The 25887-nt window shown below is 48.5% G+C and overlaps 1 protein-coding gene across 1 annotated transcript in view; it reads left to right on the top strand.

Moving 5' to 3' along the window:
* The window catches only part of APCDD1 (APC down-regulated 1), a 34174-nt gene extending 12640 nt beyond the window's left edge, over positions 1-21534 (top strand). Inside the window, exons 2-5 of the mRNA XM_025365607.1 lie at positions 1287-1470; positions 4348-4879; positions 18314-18635; positions 20422-21534. Of these exons, the coding sequence (XP_025221392.1) occupies positions 1287-1470; positions 4348-4879; positions 18314-18635; positions 20422-20870 (1487 nt within the window). The 3' untranslated portion in view covers positions 20871-21534. The remainder of the gene's footprint in view (positions 1-1286; positions 1471-4347; positions 4880-18313; positions 18636-20421) is intronic.
* The last annotated feature ends 4353 nt before the right edge of the window (positions 21535-25887 follow it).

Raw genomic sequence — 25887 nt, 5'->3', positions numbered from 1 at the left:
GGTAGATTTTCATCATGTTGCTGTAAGTCACTATATTCTGAATCTAACTTCTCATTTTCAAATCATCTGTCAGAAACCACGCCTTCTCTATGAAGCTGTTTATGTGTTGATTACAACATGTAATTACTTCCTCACCAGTAGCATTCTAACAGGTACATTTTATTTGTTTTTTATGTTTTTAAAAAGTTTGTACCGTTGTCTAACTAGTGTCTTTTCTGCTAACACAGGGCTAAATACGTAGTAGGTCCACCATAAATGCCTGTTGATTTGTTAATCACTTTGGGAGTGAATATCAGAGGAGACTGTGGCTTTCGGATAATAACTCCATTAGTTTAGTTTTAATTGCTTCATTCTGAACATTAGGCTGGTGGTAGTTTTGCTTGGGAAGATTGTGGCCAACCTGCACGACTCGTTCTGAAGATAAGCTTACTGCTAGTATTTCTTTACCCCTGGGAAATAAACATATGTAATATTGCCATTATTCTTCATTTAAAGCCCTATATTGTATGTTTAGCTTGTTTCTGGCCTTTTGAGGGTGAGGGGCTGGACTTGGAAGATTATTGGGGGGAAATGTCACACCATGTCCCTATTGTAGGAGGGTGCAAGGCTCACACCCCCTGGTGAGCAGCCGTGTAGGGGGCATCCACTTGAAGACAGAGAACCAGAAGATGCAAGGCTTGGTGTAAGCAGATGGAGTCAAGCCAGCAAGCAGATCCCAGCTGGGAATCTTCCTAGTCCCCTGGGCCTTCTCCTTCCATCACTGCCCAGGCTGCAGTTTCACTGAGGCTGGTCTCCTTGCTGTTTCCTTTCCTCACTGAAATCTGCCATTGTGTAAATTCACTGTTATTGATGACACGTCTTTCACCTCTCCCCACCTCCTCCACTTTGGTGACTCCAGAACATGTTCATTTCTCTCTCCTACAGTGCCGGTCACGTTCCCTTGGCCACCCTGCACAAACCCTTCTTAGATGCACAACCTTCACTGTTGCTTCATAGATGCGTGGATTTGATCTCTGGCTTTGCCAGGAACTAGCTAAGTGACCTCAAGCAAGTTATGTTGGTGATCAACAAGGACCTCAGTTTTCTCGCCAGGGAATTGATCTACAATGACACTTGGCACTTTGGAATGTGCATCCTATACGAGAGCGTGCACTGTGATGACGCTTTGTAGAATAAACAATCATTTCCCACCTTCAGCCACTGACTGCTGCAGAGGTGGTTGTTTGGCCTGATTCATGTCTGCTGCTACTTCTTCTTTTGGCTAACTTTCCACCTTTATTTTTCAGGGCTGGGAGAGGGTTCTGCCCTCCTTCATCCAGACAGCAGGTCCCATCCTAGGTCCTTAGAGAAAAGTGCCTGGAGGGCTTTCAAGGAGTCACAGTGCCATCACATGCTCAAACATCTCCACAATGGCGCAAGGATCACCGTGCAGATGCCACCTACAATCGAGGGCCACTGGGTCTCCACAGGGTAAGAGGACAGGTGGGGTCTGGGAGAGGCCAGAGAGCACACCACTATGGAAGACCCTTCTTATGGGTTCTCAGATGCATAGAGACTTTATCACTTACAATGATTTAGGTGTTGTCTAAGTTCTAATGAAGAACCAAACTACTCTTTGAAATTATGGTTGGTTAAGAAAAAGAGCTAAGTACTGTAGAAATCTTATGCTAAAGCAGAGATTATATTGTACTCCTGTTAACCACACAGTGTGAGTGAATAGATCCTTGTTTACTGAACTCTATGGGACTACTTGTGTATAAAAAGAAACCATTAGCAAGTGAAATTAAGAGTCTGTGTTTCACCAACCCTGAAACATGACTTGCAAGCTCCGGATGGTGTAAATATTCTAGCCATATTCTGGTAATTTAATATATGGCTCCGGGGTTCTAAGAGTAAGTTAAAAGCTACCTCTGCTAGCCAGGGTGCAGTTCTTGGATTCTTTTCCATGCTATGAAGCTGAGATTTATCCCAGTTTGAGCTCTGGCTTATCTTCCATTAGAGCTTTTAAAAATAGCCTAGAGGCAGATCTGCGATTTTTTTTTTTTCTACCCATTAAATTGCTGAGAATTAACAAGACTAACTCTGGGATCTGATCACTTCTCCCTATGCGCTGTTCCTGGGATATGGATAGCAGCCTCCAAGTTCCTTGGGGAGGGATCAGATGAATACGGAGAAGAGAAAAAAAGAAATTGTATAAGATGATGAAGACGCAGAATTTTATTTCATAAAAATGAGGTCTCTCAAAATAACCACAATAAACAATTTGCATAAATAACCTTCATGTTACATACTTTTAAAATATTTATTATTTTATTCAACAAATATTTATTGAGTGCCTACCATATGCCAAACACTATTTTAAGTTTTGTTTATATAGCAGTGAACAAAACAGACCTGGTCCCTATCATCAGGGGTTTTATAAGTAAATACACGAGAAGTACTATGAAAGTGGAGGGGTGGGGAAGGCAACAGGTGCTAAAAGAGAATACCGGGGGACCCATTTTAAAATCGGGGTGGAGTTCAGAAAGCCTACCAAGGAAGGGGACCCTTGAACTGAGACATTGTTGGCTGTGCAAAGACTGTGGGAAGAGCTTTGTATTTAAAGAACCAGAGGCCAGGCTAGAGGCAGAGTGAGCAAGAGGCTGGCTAGATTGAAGGAGTGGCCGGCTGAGAGCCCTGTGGCTGGGATGCAGTAAACCAGGGCAGATAGCCTCAGATGAGGCTGTTGGGGAGGGTAGGCCAGCTCTAAGGCATCCTGCAGACCAGCTTTTCTAACCTAAGAGAACTGAAAAGTCATTGACGAGCTTACAGCAGGGGCCATGCTTAAAACATGATTCAACTTTTTGAAAGGGCATCCTGGCTGCTGTTTGGCAAATGGATGGGAGAAAAAGTGATTTGGGGGTGACCAGTTTAAAGACCTTTGCAACCGTTCTGGTTAGAGAGGACGGAGGCTTAGGTAAGAGGAGCTGCAGGGGCAATTGAGAAGTGAGTGGGCCTCAGATCCACTGTACGTGGCAGGCAGAATCAACAGACTGTTGATGCTTAGATTAAAAAATTTAAACATAAGGGATCTTCTTTTCTAAACCTACTCTAACATGAATCACTGCTTACATTAAACTTCTCTTTCCCTGTGGGAGAAATCTGGGGTGTTTTCTGTCTCCTTTTTCTAAGATTACAGATACCCCAGGTACCGTTGAGTGCTTTATGTCCATAGGATGCTACTCGACAGCAGGTGTCAAACTTTGCGTAGCAACGGTACCCCCTTCTAAATAATGCTTATCTTTCACCAGTCCATCAGCGAACAAATTAAAGTGTTCGCAATCTTGAAAACCACTTGTGTTTGGCATTTTAGCCTGACTGCTTGATTTAGCAACGCTTCGTCAGTTCAAACCAGAACCTGTGTTAGCATCACAGATGAGAGCAGACTGGGAAGGCCAGAACTGATGAGCTGAAAGTCACGGAGTAACTGAGACTAGGAGCTAACAAAAGGCTAAGGCCAGGTTATTTGGCCAGGGCTTTAAGTACCTCCCCGTGCCCCCCGCTGCAGCCTCAGCTAGTATATATGAATGGCTGACAGAGCCGTGTGTGAAATCCCTCAATTCCATCCCACTGCTGTTACGCTCTGTAGATTCTGCCTTAGTGTTTCTGGCTCAGGAACCTAGCATTCATCTAATGCCACATTGGCAACCATCACAAACTAAAAGGAACCCTTACTTCTGTTGTGCCAGCTTTGCTTTTAGTTAATTGCCCCTTTACTTTTCTACTAGAGAGAAAATTAATTTTGAATGGACAAGAAGACGCCAGGTGACTAGTTTCTGTCTCGGGATGACAGACATTTTGCACCTGCCTACTGTAGACAAGGTCCATAAAATAAAAGTGCTCAGGGAGTCGACCGTTTTTGAACTAGCATAAGGAAACTTCTTTTATAGGCCAGCACAGCACTCGTCCTCCTTATCCAGAAGGAAATGCCCGCATAGGGCAGCAGGTATTTGCCCTCCTGGCCTGCTCGTGAAGCTGGTGGAAGGCTGGCTGAGGCAGTGATTAGGAGCACGGCGTCAGAGCCAGGCTGCCTGGATTCATGGACTGGCTCTGACACTTGCTGGTCATGTGCTCTTGGGCATGTTCCCTAACCTCAGTTTCCCCACCTGTAAAATGTGGGTGATGATAATACTAGCTCCTAGGTTGTTGTGAGGAGTCCATGAGTTGGTATCTGTAAAGGGCTGACAACAGTGTCTGGCCCATCAGCAGCAGCTTATTATTATTTCTGTAATTTCTTCATACCATAACGAATCTCTTTCCCATACCTTTGGGCTTACAAAGGTCTCTTCTTCCCCTTTCCTTTCCCAGCTGTGAAGTAAGGTCAGGCCCAGAGTTCATCACAAGGTCCTACAGATTCTACCACAATAACACCTTCAAGGCCTACCAGTTTTATTATGGCAGCAACCGGTGCACAAATCCCACTTATACTCTCATTATCCGGGGCAAGATCCGCCTCCGCCAGGCCTCCTGGATCATCCGAGGGGGCACGGAAGCCGACTACCAGCTGCACAACGTCCAGGTGATCTGCCACACAGAGGCGGTGGCCGAGAAGCTCGGCCAGCAGGTGAACCGCACGTGCCCGGGGTTCCTCGCAGACGGGGGTCCCTGGGTACAGGACGTGACCTATGACCTCTGGCGAGAGGAGAATGGCTGTGAGTGCACCAAGGCCGTGAACTTTGCCATGCATGAGCTCCAGCTCATCCGGGTGGAGAAGCAGTACCTTCACCACAACCTCGACCACCTGGTCGAGGAGCTCTTCCTTGGTGACATTCACACCGATGCCACCCAGAGGATGTTCTACCGGCCGTCCAGTTACCAGCCCCCTCTGCAGAATGCCAAGGTACCTCAGAGCTCTGTGTTCTCCTCTTTATTGAATAAAGTGGGTCATCCTTCTTAAAGGCTTGCCATGGGGGCTTCAGGGCACCCTTGAAAGGGGGAATTCTGCCTCCTGGCGGGGCAGGCCAAGGTGGGGCTACGGCGAGGTGGGAGGAGACGGGGAAGGCTGGGGCTGGAGGGCGCTGTAGCCAGTCAGGAGACCTGGGTCTGCCACCAACTTGCCCTGTGACTTGGAACCTCGGTTCTCTCCTGAAGTGGGTGGTGGTGTGGGATGATGGTTCTAGAAAATTCCTAAGGCTCCTTTCAGCTCTCCCATCCCAGGAACCTCTTCAGTGATTCCAAGAGGACAGTGCGAAGGTGATGTCATAACCACACCTGGAAAAGATACTAAACAATAGCAGCCACCCGGGCCCTGGAGGAGGTGGGGAGGGAGAGAAAAGGGAGGTGACAGTGGGATTTGTGTGGCATGTTAGACTCCACAGAGACCATCCACCAGAGTCACTGCTTCCAGTCCTCAGGACACCCTGGTGAGTCCCGACACTCAGGCGGCACAGCCTGCTGAGGTCCCAGGGGTTACGGCTCCTGCGCAGGCCACACGGCTACTGAGTTTTCCTGCTGGACCATGAGCCCAAAGGTCCTTCCTCCATACCCCACGTTCTTTTCATTTCACTAAGGAAAATGTAAAGTCACCATAATCAGAAGAGGGGACTAAGGAGGGCAAGAAACAATTAAACCTTATAATGTCTTTTCCTTGAATGATACTCTACTAATTATATTTGGAATTCACAAGGCGTTTCCTTCCCACCAGCTCAGAGTACATGTCCATGTGTAACTCGATCGCCTCCACCATCTCCCCGCAGAGCCTGTGGAGTCCCAGGCAGGAGGGGAGTGGGCTCCTGCCCAGTGCGCAGTGTGAACATGCAGACCCGGGCCTGCTAGGGCTGGGCGGTGGGCAGGTCTCTGGAGTATCTCCCCGGCCATCCCCATTGGCTTCGTGGAACACTCTCTAGCACAGTGGCTCCGTAACTGGGGAACCCTGCTTAACTTTTGTTTGGTGGTTTCTTCATTTTTTTTAAACCTTTTTTCTTATTAGTCCTCCAAGACTACTCTTAACCAATAGAGGTATCACAGGGCACTTCCTCTGCCAAAGACTGCTCCGTGTTACCTTTTTTTATCTATGTTATTGTGAGCTTGTGCAATGCAAGTGGCTTTTATTATAATTATGAAATAGCTGCTGAGAAAGCCCGCTTGGTGGAGGCTGCTTCCTCGGGATGAATCTTTTCATGGCTGTGTCCCTGCGTGTGAGATGAAGCCCTGTGCTCAGCCCGTGTGCCCAGGCCCAGACTCCCGCCGACTCAGGATGCCCTTGGGGGTTTGTTCCAACACAGATCAGGAGCCAGGCTCATTTCATTCTGCCTTGTAAGTTTCAAGTGCACTGAAGAGGCCAACATGAATTAGGGCAGAGAGGCAGGGCAGCCTCTGATGCCGGCTCCATTGCTGCCACTGTCGGGGGATCCCAGAGGTTTTCCTAGAATGGGACACAGGGAAAGGAGACCAAAGTTCTGCCCCTTCAACATATGGATTCCCCAGGACAGGTATCAGGAGGAGAATCGGCTCATAGGGTGATACCTGGACTGGGGTGTGCTTTCCGGGTCAGGCTTGAGTGGGTGTCTTGGGAAAATGGGTGGGAATAACAGGCTTCGAATTACATTTTGGGACCTTTCTGGTTGGCAGCACTGTCCAAAGGCGGCACTGGACACCGTAGCTGCATAGCATTTCTCCTGTTTTATACTGGCCAGGTCCACTTGGTTTGAGATAGCAGCAGGAGGAGGGGCTTCATACCTACCTTTGGCTCACTCTGAGTATAGTCTAGCCATCTTTCTGGGAAGGTTTTTTTTTGTTTTGTTTTTGTTTTTGAAGCGGGGTTTTGCTCTTGTCACCCAGGCTGGAGTGCAGTGGCGCCATCTCGGCTCTGCAAGCTCCGCCTCCCAGGTTCAAGCGATTCTCCTGCCTCAGCCTCGAAAGTAGCTGGAACTACAGGTGCCCACCACCACGCCCAGCTAGTTTGTGTATTTTTAGTAGAGACGGGGTTTCACCATGTTGGCCAGGCTGGTCTCCAACTCCCCACCTCAGGTGATCGGCGCGCCTCGGCCTCCCAAAGTACTGGGATTACAGGCGGGAGCCACCGGCCTCTGCCTTTCAAATGATCTCAGGTAACGGGAGGAAGCTGTGATGAATGTCAGGAATAAAAATGGCCCAGATAATCCGGAAACCTGGGGTTAGCCAGGAGCATCCTCGCAACCCGCCGTTCCCTCGGGGCCTTTGTGAATGTCTGCTGAATAGGAAGAGCCTGCCCACCCCCTAGCAGAGACACCAAGGAGCCGCAAAACACCAAAAAGCACAGGGAGCCTTGAGTGCGAGGTCTGAGTGAGGAGGCAGGTGCGGCCAGGGAACTTGCTGTGCCGGTGTCCGCCGGGCTGTAGGCTCCGAACTTGACCTTGGGTTAGTCTTTTGCACCCACTCGGGTTCTGGTTCCTTTTCCTCACCTTCATGCACCTGCATGGGCTCTGATCTCTTTTGCTCTTTTTAGCACTTGGGGAAAAATTAACCATAACCACGTTTATTTTCTTACTTGCCTCTCTACCCCGTTGCACTCCGGGGTGTGGCTCCGCAGATGGAGTCTGAAAGCCCAGCCAGCATTGCTAAGGCTGGCGCCCAGGGGTACTCCAGGAGGGGACACTTCAGTCCCGTCCGTGCCCCTCAGCAGACCTGTCTGTGGCTCCTGGAGGGAAAACGCCCCGCAAGTGAAAATGATTAACTATTGGCATGGGAATTAGAGACAGCAATTGTAAAGCTGACCTTTTTAGAATTCAACACCTTCTGGACAAATTGGCAGGTTATGTGGACTTCAGAAACGGCAGCCAATCCTGGAAGCCAGTTCTGCTGTCATCAGCCGGGTGGCATTGGTAGTTATCTGACCTACTGGAGACTTCGTTGTCCTTTTCTGTAAAATGGCAAAAATATAAGAATCAATAGGGTTATCCTGTGGGCATCAGGATAGGGCCTGAACGCAAAGCTCCATCTCTCTTAACCTAGAGTAAGTCGCCCTTCTAGGCCAATGGCTCAGAGAGGAATGAGAATGACAATGACAACTGACCAGAGAACATCGAAGTGTTTCACGATGCCTAGCCATAAAACGCTTCCTCCCATTTTCTCCTCCCTGCTCTGCTAAGGCAGTTGTGGGAACATTTACCCAGATTCTTAAGAAGTAGACCCTTTAAACGCTAGGCCTGATTCCTTGATGACAGAAAATTAAGGTGGAAAGAGCTTTAGGACCTTAGATACTACACGAGACATACTGTTAAGTGGGAAAAAAGGAAGTTACAAAATAGCATGAATAATATGATACCATGTGCATAAAACTAATAATGAAAGGAGAAGAAGAGGGACTCTTTGCAAAGGAATCAGATATTTCTGGAGGAAATTGATGACTGCCTCAGAGGAAGAGACAGAGCTGTCTATCTGGGATGGTCGGACAGAGACTTCACTTTCGGTTCCTCTTGCATTTTGTGCTGTGATCTTCTATTACCTAAGCACAGTCATCATGGAAAATTTAGATTTAAAAAAAAAAAAACCCAGCGAACACTCCCAGACCCAGAGGAATGCTGTGGCCACAGATGCAGGTGGCAGCCCAGCTGGGAGGAGGACCCAGGCTTCCTGAGCCAGCCCGGCTGCCTCGCGAGATGGCTGGGAGGTCAGTGGAAGGCCGAGTGGCTCCGGGAGCTGAAAGGGTCCATTCTTCTCTTGTCTCTCGCCTTGTACCTCTTGGCCTGCAGTGTGCAGCGGAGTCTTCAGGAAGTTTTCAGATCCTTCCCCAGGACAGCTGTGAGAAGGAACAAAATGGACTCAGCCATTGGTGTCTTTCCAGACCCAGGCACCAGAAAGACTGGGCACTGTGTGCCCACACGGGCCCAGCCACAGCAGGTCGTCCGAGCTGTCTGTGGCCGCCAGGCGGAGACAGGAAGAAAGGCTGGGAGAGCGTCTTCAAAGACCGCACACGCCTGCCCAGGAGAGGCTGAAACCTTCTTCTTTGAACTCTTCTCCTTCCCTAATTGCTGGTCCATAGAGACCGAGCTGAAAATTAGTTTAAATGCTAAATTGAGTTTCAAACCACGAGTCTCAGCCCCTCTAGAAACAGGACACCGTGTAAAAATAGAAACTTTAAGTCAACTTGTTTTTCTAAGCTTTATACAGCTTTGCTGTGAGGTCCAGAGTCCTTTGGCAAATAAGTGATGTTTGAAGAGATTCAGGTGTGCTGGGAGGGTTCGTTCAGGATGGAATTGGCTACTCTTCATTATAAAAAAGTCAAGACAGCCTAAAGTAATCCTGAAAGAAGATGCTTTGCCTGAATTGAGTTTAGCATCAGAGCAGCCATAACCCTCTGCCGAGATTCTTCAGAACCATGCAGTTGGAGGGGTAGAAGCCAGGCTCATTCTTTCAGGGATGGAATCAAACGGTAATTAAAAGCAAATGATTGCCAGAGTCGTTAGAGATGCCAGAGCCTCAGGATCAGACTCGTAAGCAAATGGAATTGGTCTTTCTCCAAAATCCTGCACTGATTTAACCACAGGATCGTAAATCAAAGGGGCTGTCTGAAAATGAGACAGCCTTCCCCAGGCCGTGCATCTGAAACACTCAATCCCAGCACATGTACAGCAGGGGAGCCACACACGGGAGGAAGAAAAGCACCGGACTTCGGGAGTACCTGAGCACTGCAGGACAACAGCATGCTGCGCTCTCTCTCTCAAATTCTTCAGGAGCCGCTAGGCTGTGAGCCAGCTTATGTTTTTGAGGTAGCTGGCCTCTCAGAGGCTTGTTAGAGGATGTGTGACCTGTGCGGCTTCCTGGTATCAGTGACACCATGGGGATGTTGAGTCAGGTGGCCTTGGGGCCTGGACTTTTCAGCCCAGCTGCAGGAGCCGGCATGGAGGGACGTCTCCCTGAGCATGTGCTTGGTGTGGCTCCTGGGTGGGTGGGCGACCGTGTCTCTGGTGTATAGAAGGAGCCAAGTGCTTGTGGAAGAATCCATGCCACTTCTCTTTCTGCTGGTGTGGATTTGCAGAGGTGATGGGAGATGAAGGAGGTGGTGGACGACCAGAAGTTCAAGAAGTCGTGACCTAAGACAGTTTCAAGGACTAGTCTTATAGGAAGGAGGACCCTAGACGAAAACTGACTGCTCCCTGGAGCCACGTGTTTCCTATAAGGCAGCAAATGTTGCACAATTCTATAAAAAACGGAGCTGGCAACTGGGATCCATTGAGGGGGTCCTGACCCTGAGGGGTTGCTTTTGTGGACATTTCATCTGGGCCGAGGTGTGCAGTGTCACAATTGCTGGGCTACAAGGCTGCTGATATACACTTTTATTGCAGAAACAGCTCATTATATTTCTTGACTCCGGAGTATTTCAGCAGATAAACAGGCATGCAAGGTTGCTTTATTTAAGGAGTTAGGGGACCAGGAAATATTTGTTGTCAGGGACAATGCAAGTGGTAAACATTTTATCCCTTAAAAGGCAAGAAAGCTCAGAGGACATGAGGAAAGCCTGCAAAAGCAGGAAATGGCCATTTGAAAAGTACGCATGAGGTCCCTACTCCAGGGACAGTTTGCTGAGCCCCAAGGGGAGAAAGGAAGAGGATGGGCCAGCCAGGAGTGCCCAGTGGATTTACAGCAGATTTAATAAGTCTACTTTAATTATTTAAATGAATCAAAATGCATAGGAGTGGAAGAAAGAAACAAGTAAAAATAAATGAAAATTCTTTTTGGAAACCACTCTTGAAGTCTTTTCTCTTAAAGAACCATCTTCTTAGGGTCCTTTTTCCCCAGCTGCTGGGTCAGCGGTCATGTGTATGTATAAGAAGGTGGAGGCAAAATCGTCTTTTTCATGATTCTAATGTTAACTAAAACAGAAAAGGACTTTGTGAGCTCATGTCTCGGATTCTAAGCTGCCTTGGAAGCCCATTTCCAGAAGGCTAATGTTGCTCCTGAGGACCTATCAGCTGCCCCTGCTGAACTCCAGGACGCAGAAGTGTTCAGTTGAGTTTTGCTCCCCTCTGCTTCGTAGCCAACTGCAGGCCCAGGAATTAGCAACCTGATTTCTCCTTTTCTCCCTCATCCTCCTGGCCCAGGCCCTTCCTGGATGGTGGTAACAGGCTCGGGGTGGCTGTGCAGCCTCCCTGAGGCTCTCTGAGTTCCCCTGGCCCCACAGAGGTGCCTGCATCCTGGCAGGGATGGCAGGATCCTGGTAGCTGCATGGGGTCTGTACACTGAGGGGGCTGCCCTCACCTGCAGGGATCAGGTGCTGGGCGGCAGGTGCCTCAGTCCATCCGGGCTGCCATAGTGAAGCAGCATGGACTGGGGACAGCCACTCACTTCTCACAGTTCTGGATGTTGGAGGGCCAAGATCAAGGCACCAGCAGAGTGGGAGGCTGGAATCCTGGTCAGGGCTCTCCCGGGTTGCAGACTGCTGTATCCTCCCCCTGTATCCTCATGTGGCAGCAAGACAGCTGGATAACTCTCAGCCTCTTTTACAAGGGCACTAATCCCCTTCTTAAGGGCTGCACCCTCATGACCTAGTCACCCCCCACAGACCCCACCTCCTAATTTCCTCACATTGGTGGTAAGGATTTTAACATGGATTTTGAAGGGACACAGACATTCAGTGTATTGCAGTGGGATAGACAGCAAGCCTGCCTGGGCAGTCTGTGCCTAAAGCCACAGCTCTTCACCCACTTCCTTCTGAAAGTGGCATCATCATGCTATCTTTAGTTGATAAAAATAAGCCCGAGTTCACAAACTCCTAGAATCCCAGATCTGAAAAGCACCCTGAATTCCTTCCCACAAGGGAGGTGGGGGCCCATTATTTGTGATGAATGCTAGCTACTCCATTTAACTCTTTACATATCCAATGCCAGCTTTCTCTCCATTTGCCTGTTAGCCGAAAGCCCTGTGCAGTTCTCTCCTGGATGTCGTGGGAAATACGACAAAGAGAGAACACTTGGTCTTGGCCTCAAAGAACTCGTAATAGAGAAGACCCGAGAAGGATGTACCTGCAGGGTTATCTACAGCAGAAATTTAATCAAATACTCGGCACATCCCAGTTACAAAGAAGGCTTTCAATGTGGGCCATTGGCCGCTGCAGGTTTCTTTGTGAGAAACATTTGTGTGCTTTTTATCCCAGGGAACAAAACCCTAGGAAAGGAAGTTTCCATCATCTACTCCCATTTTTCCTCCTTCTTGAACAAAACTTTTAGCTCAAGGGACAGTGCTTTTGAAGACTTGTGTTTCATGCAGCCTGCTTCCTTAGTTGATCTGTTCACAACATGATCACATCAAGTAAATTCTTCCACTCTGGGAAGATGGCGAAAACAAGCGGATACTGTCAGCAAATGTTGACGAACCACCTCTCCAGAAATAAATACTGGCAGGGAACAGAGAAAGCCTGGAGTATCCCCATCAGTCATTGGCCGGAGAAGACCTTTTCCTGGGCTGGAGTCCTTGCTGGGGAAACGTCTGTTCTTTGCAGCCTGTGAGGCAACTCTGGCCAGGAGGCAGCACTCAGCAAGTCCTGAGACCAAATTACTATCCTGGCTCCACTTTGGGTTTGTAACGTCATCTGACTGTTTGTCTCCAGGTGCCTTAGTTGCCTCGTCTGCCGTGGTCTCCTGAGAGGTTGTAAAGTCTAAGGAGATGCTATAGTTGAGCCCCCGAGATACGAATACCCTGTGAACGCTCGCTGTAGTTATTTAACTTGTTACCTGCAGCTAAGCAGGAATCAGAGCAGAGTAGGCAGAACTCCACTCTTTGCCTAGAACATTGCTCATTTATAAAGTATAAGCTTCTTTCGCATTTTTAGAATAAGCTTAATTTTTTTCCCAGAGATTATTTGCATAGGATCTTTTTTCTCCCTTCCCCTTTCTGATGGATGCTTTTTATAGTGTGTATAAAGAATAGCAACAAGGAAACACTTTCTGGTTCCTCTGCTTTAACCTTCAAATCTTCTGTGTACAGAAGCTCTGGCTTTAAACAGCCCTTTCTAAGATTCGGGGAAAGGGGGTGCCGTGGAAGCCAAATTGGTGAGCCTGGGAGAGGACACTTCTCAAATGAGAGTCATGTCTTGGAACATGGATCCCCAAAAAAGAGGGAATAATTTTACAGAGCAAATGATATTCCCCAGTACCAATCACTCATCATGTTTAAAAACTGCATATGTAATTCTCTTTCCATGTATCCATCTTGGAAGAATACTGTTTCTGAAAAACATCTCAGAAAAGAGAAACTTTAGAACCAATACAATATACCGCCTTTAATTTCTGCTTCTCTGTAGTTGTGCCTGTAGGTCTCTATTTTTTATTCAGGCCAAAGATTATGAGAATTAGGAGCATAAATTATATTTTTAAAATTTGTTGCAATACAGAGGTATCTCCTTATTCAACGGTGGCTAAAACTACCCCCTTGTTGACAGTGTACACACAGGCCAGAAACAACTCCGCTTGTTATGATAACTTTGGTTTCTTCATGGCACCTAAAGAGTTGTTCCAGCACTTGGGGAGGCTGAGGCAGGCAGATTGCCCTGAGCTCAGGAGTTTGAGACCAGCCTGGGCAACATGGTGGAACCGCGTCTCTACAAAAAGTACAAAAAAACAAAAATTATCCAGTCATGGTGGTGCACACCTGTAGACCCAGCTACTCAGGAGCCTGAGGTGAGAGGATTGCTTGAGCCTGGGAGGTGAAGGTTACAGTGATCCGAGATCACATCACTGCACTCCAGCTTGGGCAACCCCCAGTCTTTCTCTCTCCCACCTCCAACAGAGTGAGACCCTGTCTCAAAAAAAGAAAAAAAAAAGGATAACTAGACAACAACCAAAAAATAAAAAAAAATTTAAAAATTGGCAACGGAAAATGTAAATTAAAACCACAATGAGATATCAACTTACCCATTGGGATGGCTATTACAAAATACAAAACAATCAAAACCAGAAAATATTCAGTGTTGGGAAGGATGTGGAGAAACTGGAACTTTATACATTACTGATGGATGTAAAATGATTCATCCACTCCAGAAAATGGTACGGTGGTTCCCCCAAAAAATTAAACATAGAATTACCAAATTGATCCAGCTGTTCTCCTTCTGGATACATACCCAAAAGCATTAAAAGCAAGGACTTGAACAAACATAAAGACACCTATGGTCCTGGCAGCATCAATCACAGTAGCCAAGAGACAAAAGCAACCTAAATGTCCATCGACATGAATAAATCAACAAAATGTGGAATATTCATGCAAGGAATATCAGCCTCAAAAGGATGGAAATTCTGACACATTTTACAACGTTGATAAAACTTGAGGAGCTTATACTAAGTGAAACAGGCCAGATACAAAAAGACAAATAGTGATAGTTCCCCTCAGATGAGGCACCTCTAAGAGTCAAATCCATAGAGACAGAAAGGAGAATGGGAGTTTCCAGGGTCAGGAGGGAGAATGGGGCGTTAGTGTTTACTGGGTGCAGATTTTCGGCTGGGAAAGACGAAAAGGTTCTAGGGGTAGCCGCACGACGGTGTGAATATAATTTAAAATGGCTAAGATGGCAAATTCTATGTTAGGTATTTTTTTGACACACACACACATACACACAAGCATCCAGTTTAGGGATTCGGCAAGACCATACCCAAGAGCCAGGTTTCTCCCACTCCCTGCACCCTCCCTAAATTCTCAGGCCCACCTGGTGGAAAACAAGCCTCCCTGAGCCTGTGCCCCCCACAAAACAAACAAACAAAAGCCCTGCCTGGCCTGCTTTTCTCTGCTGTGGAACAGCAACACTTCAGCCCAGGACCATCATTTTCCTGAAGTGACCAAGTCCCACGGGGCCCTCATCTCGGAGCTCAGGACCCCGGCCTCATTATTCCTAAAGGGAAGCAGCCCTGAAAACACCCGTTCTGGAACAGCCGGGGCAACAGCAGGGCCCCCTCCCGTCCCCCGAGCCTTTTCCTTGTCTGAGCCAAAGGGCCGTTGCTCCTCGACGTCGTCCCAGAACCATCTCTTGCAAGAACTAACATCCCTTGTTTCCTTTCTCTCTCCCACCCCCAACTCAGAAGCTCTGTGAGCTCCTCCTGAACTGATCCTGGTATTTGAGGAATTAAATCTTTTCAGGAATTGAGACTCTCACCTCCTTAGAGTGACCAGAAATGAAGGAGTCAGCAACTGATGTTTTTAAATTCCCAGATTACAGATGGCAAACCAAGTTGTGGGGAATGGCACAGAGGGGAGGTGGAGGTTGGGGTTGGTGTAGGGAAGCGGGGCTGCCAGCTAGGCTTTGGGGACCCGCCCAGGCAGAGGGGACAGCCGCTACCAGCGATGAGCTGCAAATGGTAGGAGTGCACAGCTTCTCCCGCCTGATTGGGGAAGATCTAACCCCACGCTTCTTACCCTGATGGAACCAGTGCTCCAAGTGGCCTCTCTTATTTCAGCATGTGCTGGGCTCAGCTGTAGGTGGTGCTGGGCCAGGGTCCGGCTCCTGCACAGCCTGTGTCTCTGACAACAGGCATCACAGGAAAACACGACCTTCCTGCCTGTGAAGCTTTTGTGATTTGAATCCAAGCTCCGAGCCAGTGTCAGAGGGCGTGTCACTGGTCCCCACACCAGGACCGCAGGCCTGATTTCAATGGTGACAGTTCCAGCACTTATGCAGGAGTCCTGGGCTGGGCACGCTATGTCATATTAACTTTCCATCCTGGGTTTTGAATATCAGAACCCTTGTTTAGGTGAAAAATCTAGAACCTTTACCCCATAGTAGTTGACTAAGGAAACATAAAGCCTAACCTACCGTACTCAGTGATGCTTTAACTCAGTTTGTATTTTCTTCACCTTCAGGTGCATTTGAAAGACAGTGGCACATAGGGTGGCAGATAGGCCTTTATTTAATGTTCACACCAAGTGGGTGCACTGAGTGGGAACCACCTTCATCTGCTGTTCATTTCTTGCAGCAGTTATGCAAGTAAGTGTCATGATCACCATTGTATAAATGAGGAAGTTGAAATGGAGAGAAATAAATAACTTGCCCAAAATCACCAACTGTGAAGTGGCTGGGGCTGGCCTCGGCCCCTAGGAACTGGGCAGAGCCATCTTTCCATCACGTAATTAATCACTGGGCTAATGGGCCTCATGCAGGAGTTCTTCTCTATTTCTCCTGTAGCTTGCAGAGGGCAGCTCACTGCTGAGCACAGGTTGCAGGCAGTTTCTCCGTGTGCCCCAAAGCCCTCTGTAGGAAACCGCAGGCCAACAAATGCACGTAGAGCTTGGGGACGCCCAGGACTTGGCCTTCATCTCAATGCTGGAGCTATTTGATCCAGTCGTCTACAAGCCACAAACCATGTTAGCAAAGGAAACATTCTCTCACGTGAAGTGCAACTCCATGCCCGTTTAACGCACACAGCAGCAGCGCAAGTTAGCGAGCACAGCTGTTCTCCGGGGAGAGCGCTCCTCCTGCCCTCTCGGAGAAACCAAACAGCGACCACAAGGAAATCACATGTTGAGTGAGGGCTGTAAACCCAAAGACCCTGGTGATTGAGATCTCCAACTTTAAAGAACTGTGTTCCTGCGCAGTCAGTGGGCAGCCCTCAGCCTTGGCCGCAGGGCAGATGTGAGGCCACGAACTGATAGCATGGAAGCACGGGGCTGGGGTGGCCCAGCCGTCCCCAGAACGCTGAGCTACCCACTTCTATCTCCCCACCACAGCCTGATCCGGTTGGCACGTGCTGCTAGTGGTCAGCGCTCTGCTAGCCTGCCAGCTTTGCACCCCCTGGGTGGGAGGAGAATAGCAGAGGGATGATCCACGTGCAGGAGGAGGCAGCCTGGGCTCAGAGGTGTCTGGAGACCTTGGTCAGACAGCGAGGCACTGGCACTGTGTTCAAGCACCCTGTGCCCTGACTTCCACTATCTCTGACGTGTGCACCCCTCACCAGAGAGGACTGTCTGTGCCACAGACAGCCCTTGTTCCCTGCTGTGTTCCTGTGATAAAACAGACTAGGCATTACAGGGTCTTCTGGAAGGTCCGAGCTGTGGCTGTCTTGCTTAAAGCTGAGAAGGCAGAAGGAGGAACACAAACCTTCTGAACCCGGAGGCGGGCAGACCGGGAGAGAGAGCAATGTGTGGGTGTGCTTGCTGCTCCGCGGCCTCCAGCTCTCCCTTCTTGCAGGCCGCCTCTTCCATTCCCTCTTCTAAAGGACCTTGCCTTTCCTACACAACTCCATTTCATCCACAGCCGGTGGAGTGCTGGCCCTTTTTTTTTTCTTTGTGTCTCCTAACTTTTTTTATTAAAATAAATTTTAATTGTGGTAAAATACACATAATGTAAAACGTATCATTTAGCCAGTTTTAAGTGTGCAGTTCTGTGGCACTGAGGGCATTCACGTTATTATGCAACCGTCACCACCTTCCACCTCCAGCACTTTCTCATCTTCCCAGACTGAACCTCTATTCATTAAACCACAACGTGTCCCCCCACTTCCAGCCCCTGCTACCACCGTTCCACTTTCTGTCTTTCTGTCTCTATGAATTTGATCACTCTAGGAACCTCATATAAGTGACATTACATAGAGTCTCCTTTTGTGTCTGGCTTATTTCGCTTACCACGATGTCCCCCAAGGTTCATCCCTATTGTAGCGGGTGTCAGAGCTTCCTGCCTTTCTAGGGCTGAAGGGTATTTCACTGTGTGGATAGACCGCATTTTGTTGATCCATTCATCTGTCAGTGAACACGTGGGGTGCTTCTACCTTTTGGTTATTGTAAATAACCCTGATGTGAACATGGTTGTGCAAATAGCTATTCAAGTCCCTGCTTTCAACTCTTTTGGGTGCATACCCAGAAGTGAGATTGCTGGGTCATATAATTCTGTTTCGTTTTTGTTGTTTGTTTGTTTGTTTGTTTGAGGAACCACCTGACTGATTTCCATAGTGGCTGGACCGTTCTGCATCCTCATCAGCTGTGTGTAAGGGTTCCAATTTCTTCACATCCTTGCCAACTTGTGATTTTTTGATAGTGGCCATCCTAATGGGTGTGAGGTGCTGCCATCATTTCTTTTTGAAATCAAGTGTCCAGTGCATGTGGTCTGAAAACTTAATAGGATTCTAAAGAGGCCACATCACATCTGAAATGTCTGCATAGGTCTGTACTGTCAGGCAAACATGTGTGCACTTTGAGTACACAGGTACACATCACTCTCACCTCTGTCTGTGCCCGGAGCATGATTCCAGTTGGTTCTTGGTGTCGAGGTTGTCAGTGACGGTGACCTGGTACCTGGTGAGACCCCATTTGCCAGAAGCACATGTGCGCTGCTCCCTTGGGAAGACAGAGGTCTCTGAGTGTGTGTGTTTCTTGGCTTCAGAACCATGACCACGCCTGCATCGCCTGTCGGATCATCTATCGGTCAGACGAGCACCACCCTCCCATCCTGCCCCCGAAGGCAGACCTGACCATCGGCCTGCACGGGGAGTGGGTGAGCCAGCGCTGCGAGGTGCGCCCCGAAGTCCTCTTCCTCACCCGCCACTTCATCTTCCATGACAACAACAACACCTGGGAGGGCCACTACTACCACTACTCAGACCCGGTGTGCAAGCACCCCACCTTCTCCATCTACGCCCGGGGCCGCTACAGCCGCGGCGTGCTCTCCTCCAGGGTCATGGGAGGCACGGAGTTCGTGTTCAAAGGTAGGATTCCCACCTCGAATCCCGGTATCGCAGCCGATACACAGCCCTGTGACATTGTTGTGGAGGCAGAGCTGAGGGAAGGGACCTCTTTTCTGCCTGAGTTCCTAGGAAAGAAATCGGGGAGCCATTTCTGCTTCAGTCCCTCCCAGCGCCCTCTGAGTTTCTCCCGCTCAGAGTGGATGAGGTGGACAGCCTCCGCTTGCAGGCCTGAGTGCGGGAGGCGTCCGCTCCGCTGCCTGTGGGACGTGGCCAGTCCAGGGAGGATGTTACTGGGAATGAAATCTCTGGCCAGGTGCGGCGGCTCATGCCTGTAATCCCAACACTTTAGGAAACCAAGGCAGGAGGCTCTCATGAGGCCAGCAGTTTGAAACCAGCCTCAGAAACAGAGTGAGGCCCTAACTCTATAAAAAATAAAATAAATTAGCAGGATGTGGTGGCATGTGCCTGTAGTCCCAGCTACTCTGGAGGCTGAGCTAGGAGGATCGCTTGAGCCCGGGAAGTTGAGGCTGCAGTGAGATATGATCGTGCCACTGTACTCCAGCCTGGGCAACAGAGCAAGACCCCGTCTGTAAAAAACAAAAAAAGCAATCTCAAGTCTGCACTTTGTGTTTTTTGTACACAACTCTGGCGGATTCCATGCCACCCCTCTAATAACACTGCAGTTGCTTGCGTGCCACGGTGCTTTCTTGAGCAGGCAGGAAAGAGGTATTAGTAACACCTCAGGTGCTCAGAGCTGCTCTTTCCAACCCTGAGCTTGTCGTGTAATTGAGAGGTTGTCACCTGCTTGGAGGTGGGAGCATCTGTGGGAAGGTTCAGGCTGTGTCCTTATCACTAAATGAGGAGGGGAGGGAGGAGCTACACCAGGCTGCCAGCAACAAAGCGGGACTTGTGGTTGCTATTTTTAGAAGGTTGCTTTTTTTTTTTTTTAAGTTTGAGCATCTTTGTAAAATGGTGTCGGCCCTATCATGCCAAATAAAGAGGGACAGCCTCGATCCCAGGTGACTCCTCCAGGACGGCATTCCAGGGTTCAGTCCCATTGCTATAAAATGTTTCTGTTAACCCAGAAACTCCTGGAAGACTTTAGCCCTCCTTTTGGGTGGCCAGGTTTGCTCCAGGAATACAGGCCCTTTGAGAAACTTAATTGAGAGCAAGCGATCTTTACGTGACTCCACCCCGAAGCTCATCGCGTTGTACACGGAAGTGGCCCCCTGGAGGGACCTTCAGAAGCAATTCTCCACAAAAGCTGGGATTTGTATTTAATTTATTTACTCACATTTGTCTTGCTTGCAGCCTAACTTATTTTAGATGCCTGATGTATGGGCCCGTAGGAATGTGTGAGAATGCCAACTAGAATAGGTGTTTGACACCAAAACTGTTAGAAACCCGAAAACCTTTTGATAAAAGCAAAATTCCAGCCTTTGTTGAGTATTTTTTCAATCCCAAGGAGTCAGCATCACCAAATAAAACTCCTTAGGAGCACTCCGAGCCGTAGTTGTATTTCTTGCCTGCAGGCGCTCCCAGCTGTATTCCAGGCTCAGTGTTTCTACACCAGATGGTCTGTGTCGCGTGGCCACACCTGCAGCCTATCGGTGTGACTGCCACCCAGATCAACAGGTTGAATCTTCCCCGCCTGACAGTGCTTTGACGGCTACTGCAGTCAGACGGGTGGGTCCGTAGGTGGGACTGTTTTTGGAAAAGAAGCCTTGTCTTGTTGGAGTGTGGCCAGTGTTTTCTGGATCCCAGGCCTACTCCCTGGAGTCATGGAACTCTCCTCTCTCCTTTGCAGTGAATCACATGAAGGTCACCCCCATGGATGCCGCCACAGCCTCACTGCTCAACGTCTTCAACGGGAATGAGTGTGGGGCCGAGGGCTCCTGGCAGGTGGGCATCCAGCAGGATGTGACCCACACCAATGGCTGCGTGGCCCTGGGCATCAAACTACCTCACACGGAGTACGAGATCTTCAAAATGGAACAGGATGCCCGGGGGCGCTATCTGCTGTTCAATGGCCAGAGGCCCAGCGATGGGTCCAGTCCAGACAGGCCAGAGAAGAGAGCCACGTCCTACCAGATGCCCTTGGTCCAGTGTGCCTCCTCTTCGCCGAGGGCAGAGGACCTCGCAGAAGACGGTGGAAGCCGCCTGTATGGCCGGGCCCCTGGGAGGCACACCTGGCCCCTGCTGCTGGCTGCACTCGCCTGCCTTGTCAGTCTGCTGCATTGGAACATCCGCAGATAGAAGTTTTAGAAAGTTGTATTTTTCCAAACCAGGATTCCTTACTATTGACAGATTTTCTTTACCGAAAGAAAAGACATTTATTCTTTTGATGCACTTGAATGCCAGAGAACTGTCCTTCTTTTTCTCCTCTCCCTCCCTCCCCGCCCCTGAGTCATGAACAGCAAGGAGTGTTTGAAGTTTCTGCTTTGAACTCCGTCCAGCCTGATCCCTGGCCTGAGCAACTTCACAACAGTAATTGCACTTTAAGACAGCCGAGAGTTTTGGACGAGCGTGTTTGGTAGCAGGGATGAAAGCTAAGGCCCTCTTATTTTTTTCTCTTAATTATTATTATATTTCTGAGTTAAACTTAGAAGAAACAACTATCAAGCTACAGTTTTTCCTGCCATTTTCCTGTGGTTGCAGCCTGTCTTCCTTTGAAATTGTTTCCCTCTCTGAGTTTTATATGCTGGAATCCAATGCAGAGTTGGTTTGGGACTGTGATCAAGACACCTTTTATTAATAAAGAAGAGACACAGGTGTAGATATGTATATACAAAAAGATGTACGGTCTGGCTAAACCACCTTCCTAGCCTTTATGCAAAAAAAGGGGAGAATCAAAGCTTCCATTTCAGAAATGTCGCGTGGAAAAGTATCTGTAATTAAAGTTTCGAAGTAATTTAACCTATTTTTACATCATTTGTCTTACCTTGTTGAGAGACGAGGCTCGCTTGTTGGCTTCTGGTTGTTGTAGGAGGCATGTGGCTTCCCAGCCCTCTCCAGTAGACAGGATCACTGGGAAAATAGCAACATCAATCCCGTTACACAGGAGCAGTGACACAGGGGTGGCTGCAGAGTGGCACACGCCACACAAATGATAGAGAAAGTGCCCGTTCATTGCAGTTTCCTCTTCCTCGGGGACCTGAACCCTTACTCACACTGTCTTGTTAGGGGCAGGCAGAGGAAACTGCACTCTGGCATCCATGCCACCTTCTAAGATGAACATGCAGAGACAGAACTTTAGCTGCTCAGAGAGAGTGCAGTGGGCATGGTCTGCCCTGGGGGCTTGCTCCATTAGACCCTGATTTGGCATGCAACCAAGTCTTTGTGTGAAGCCATCCTATCGTTGCACACACTGACCCACTCAGTGTCTTTCCTGCCGCTGATGTGGCTCTGTGCTGGCGGTTTCAGGCCAGTGCGCTTCTTCGCAGGGACATTAGGAGGGCGCAGGAGCGCATGTCTGCCCACTCCTTTGGAGTATCGCGGATGGTGCTATCCAGCACCAAGTGTTACTGTTCACAGAGACTGAGGAGGGGAAACGGGAATAACCGAAAGCCAGATGGAACAAAAGCAAACATGGAAACCATGATCACGGCGAAGAGCCATCCTGGTATTTAAGAATTAACTTTCTACTCGGGAGGCTGAGGCAGGAGAATGGCGGGAACCCGGGAGGCGGAGCTTGCAGTGAGCTGAGATCCGGCCACTGCACTCCAGCCTGGACGACAGAGCCAGACTCCGTCTCAAAAAAAAAAAAAAAAAAAAGGATTAACTTTATGAAATACTGCAGCATTCGGTGTGGCATTAAGTTATAATGACCGCATAGAGTACCAAAGTGCTTTATATTTAGAATATATTTTAAGTTGTGGTGCAGACTGAGGGGGCTTATTCAAAATGAAAATACTAACTTAAATGTCTACCAAGTTCAATAAACAAAGATGTCAAAATACTCTCACAAATACATTTTATCTGTGGATCTATTTAATACTGATACTATCTTTAAAAGACATAATAGGCCGGGCGCGGTGGCTCAAGCCTGTAATCCCAGCACTTTGGGAGGCCGAGACGGGTGGATCACGAGGTCAGGAGATCGAGATCATCCTGGCTAACATGGTGAAACCCCGTCTCTACTAAAAAATACAAAAAACTAGCCGGGCGAGGTGGCGGCGCCTGTAGTCCCAGCTACTCGGGAGGCTGACGCAGGAGAATGGCAGGAACCCGGGAGGCGGAGCTTGTAGTGAGCTGAGATTCGGCCACTGCACTCCAGCCTGGGCGACAGAGCGAGACTCTGTCTCAAAAAAAAAAAAGACATAATAAAATCATGTGAAAAACTGTATTCACTGCTGAAGAATACCTCAGTGACTTACCACAATTCAGTTCACAGGCACTCCCCTAGACCCAGCTCTTTGCGCTTCTTAAAAATATGCTACAGGCCGGGCGCGGTGGCTCAAGCCTGTAATCCCAGCACTTTGGGAGGCCGAGATGGGCGGATCACGAGGTCAGGAGATCGAGACCATCCTGGCTAACACGGTGAAACCCCGTCTCTACTAAGAAATACAAAAAATAGCTGGGTGAGGTGGCGGGCACCTGTAGACCCAGCTACTCGGGAGGCTGAGGCCGGAGAATGGCGTGAACCCGGGAGGCGGAGCTTGCAGTGAGCTGAGATCCGGCCACTGCACTCCAGCCTGGGCGACAGAGCGAGACTCCGTCTCAAAAAAAAAAAAAAAAAAAAAAAATATGCTACATAAACACACATATACATATACGCAAATATATAGATATTAACGTGTATACAATGTATGTACATATATATATTTCTTAAGGATGATATGAAATTCATGTGGTCTTACCACTTTCTGATACAACATAAATCCGTACCAACAAGAAACAATAGAATTTACTCACCGGTTACCCGCACCTTAGCTTTCTGCCTGATGCCATCTCACCCACATACACTCCATCTTATCTTGGTTGTGTCATGTGAGCACAAATAAGACTCTAAACTCCCCCATGTCCCACGATGATCTCCACGTTACGGGATTTCCCATCACCTCCAAGAAACAGTGATTGACCTCTAAGAGCCGTTCAGGTTTGAGTGTCAGAAATGTTAACTCGAGACCATGGCGATCTATCTGAGGAAGGCGTGTCTGGCCCTTAAATATTCCATCACAAGCTTAAAGTACACAGCATGCAATCAGTGCTGGCCAGCCTCCCCCTCAGTTAGGAGCAGGTCGTTCTACGTGGGAATAGCAGATTCAGGGAAGGTGGCGAAGAGCGAATAAGACCTGCTGGGACCAGGCTTCCTCCCCTGGGGAGCAGGCTGATGAGGGCCAGGTCGGAAAGCTGTTCTTTGGGCAATAGTAAAATCTGGGTGTCATTTAGACTTCTACTTCATGCCATCCAAGTTGACCTGGGGCTCAAGAGGAAATTCCTGGCCTTCTGACTATAGCTGGTACAGAACTAAAGGTCGGTTTGCTCAGACATGACAAGTTCCGGTGTCAGAGAGCAGGATCACACATCACGCTCAGGTCTGCCACCTCCAGGTGACGTCATCGTAGCAGTCCGCAACAGTTGTCTGATCCCATGGGGGCATGCTACGGTAACTCAGCACACCACCACGAAGGGCCTGTCAGGGAGGCTGGCAGCCCAACACATCCCTGATAGGGACCACACGCACCTGTGGGAACGACTTGACTGTCAGGCTCTTGTGGTTTCTGGGTGAAGGAAGAGCTTTACTGATAACAAACAAGCCATTCTCTATTCCACTAACTCTTAAAATATATTCTGAAAACAAAGATGATCTTCACAACAGTGTTGTGTTTTAACATTGCAATGTTTTGTCTTAACATGGTGCACCCAATCCTTGGAAGACAAACTAGGAACACAGCAATGGGATACCGAAGTCAGCAGACAGCATCTAATTAGGCATTGCGGGACACTGTCCTCAAAGGAAAATGCCAGAGAGCCTGGGGACAGGGAGAGAGTGGGTCCACTCACACACAGAGACCTTCCCTACCTCACACAGCCTTCTTTGGCTTTCTTGAGATATCTGAGCTTTCTTTCTGTTTTGTTTGTGGGGGTTTTTTTATTATTATTTTTTTTTTTTGAAACACAGTCTCTCTCTGTCTCCCAGGCTGGAGTGCAGTGGCGCAATCTCGGCTTACTGCAAGCTCCACCTCCCAGGTTCACGCCATTCTCCTGCCTCAGCCTCCCAAATAGCTGGGACAACAGGCACCTGCCACCATGCCCGGCTAATTTTTTGTATTTTCAGTAGAGACAGGGTTTCATCATGTTAGCCAGGATGGTCTTGATCTCCTGACCTCGTGATCCACCCACCTCGGCCTCCCAAAGTGCTGGGATTACAGGCTTGAGCCACCGCACCTGGCCGACATCTGAGCCTTCATGAGTCCAAACATCTTTCAGGAAATATCTGCATCAAGAACAAATGCAGTTTGGATCAATGCTTCCCACCAATTTCTAGATTTATGAGAAAATGCCAAGCGTTCTTTTCTTACCAGTAAGAGAATCACATGTCCTAAAGAAAAGAATTAAATTCTTCAAATCCCCAAATCTAAGACTGTTCCTGACTCTTCCTGGCTTGGGTCAACAATCTCTAAATATAAAATCGGGCTCCTGTTTGGTCACAATCCCATTTTCCTGGTGTTTGACTAGGCAGAAGTAACACTGTCTTGGAAAAAAAGTTAGAGAAGTATGGCCTTCAACTTCTCCATCGGCTGAGATGTGATCAAATTGACACACTGCACTTTATATAGTCATACCTAGTCAAGAGAGACCTACCTGATGCCACCCAAGCTGTGAAACTGGACGCACATGCACCTGCTTTACTTCAGTGCACAGTTGCTGTTGAAAGCAGGCGGCAGTGTCTGACCCTAGCCTCCCATTCCAAGAATAAGACCATGGTTTCCACAGGCTTCAGCTCGGTCGCTTTGTTTCTGATGTCTATGGAACAACCACCTCCATCGCCTACGGCCTCTGAAATACTCCGTGAGCATTTCCACCCCCTCTTCATTTAATGAATTTCATGCCGCTGTTACACTAGAATTCAGAAGCACAAGAGAGTTTGTGGGCACAGATTGCTGTGCTTTGCAGCCTCAGCCTCTGAAACTCTGTTGATCAAAGTCTTGTCTTCCTGAGCTGGAGGAAGGATTGGCACTCTTGCCGGCCTCTAAGGAGTTGCTCCAGCCTTTTTCTCAGGAAGTTGCTTCCTCTCAAGTGAAATGAAAGGCAGAAGAGAAACTTCCAG

The sequence above is a fragment of the Theropithecus gelada genome, chromosome 18 (assembly GCF_003255815.1).
Source record: "Theropithecus gelada isolate Dixy chromosome 18, Tgel_1.0, whole genome shotgun sequence".
Taxonomy (NCBI): Eukaryota; Metazoa; Chordata; class Mammalia; order Primates; family Cercopithecidae; genus Theropithecus; species Theropithecus gelada.
This window is presented reverse-complemented; position numbering and strand designations above follow the sequence as displayed.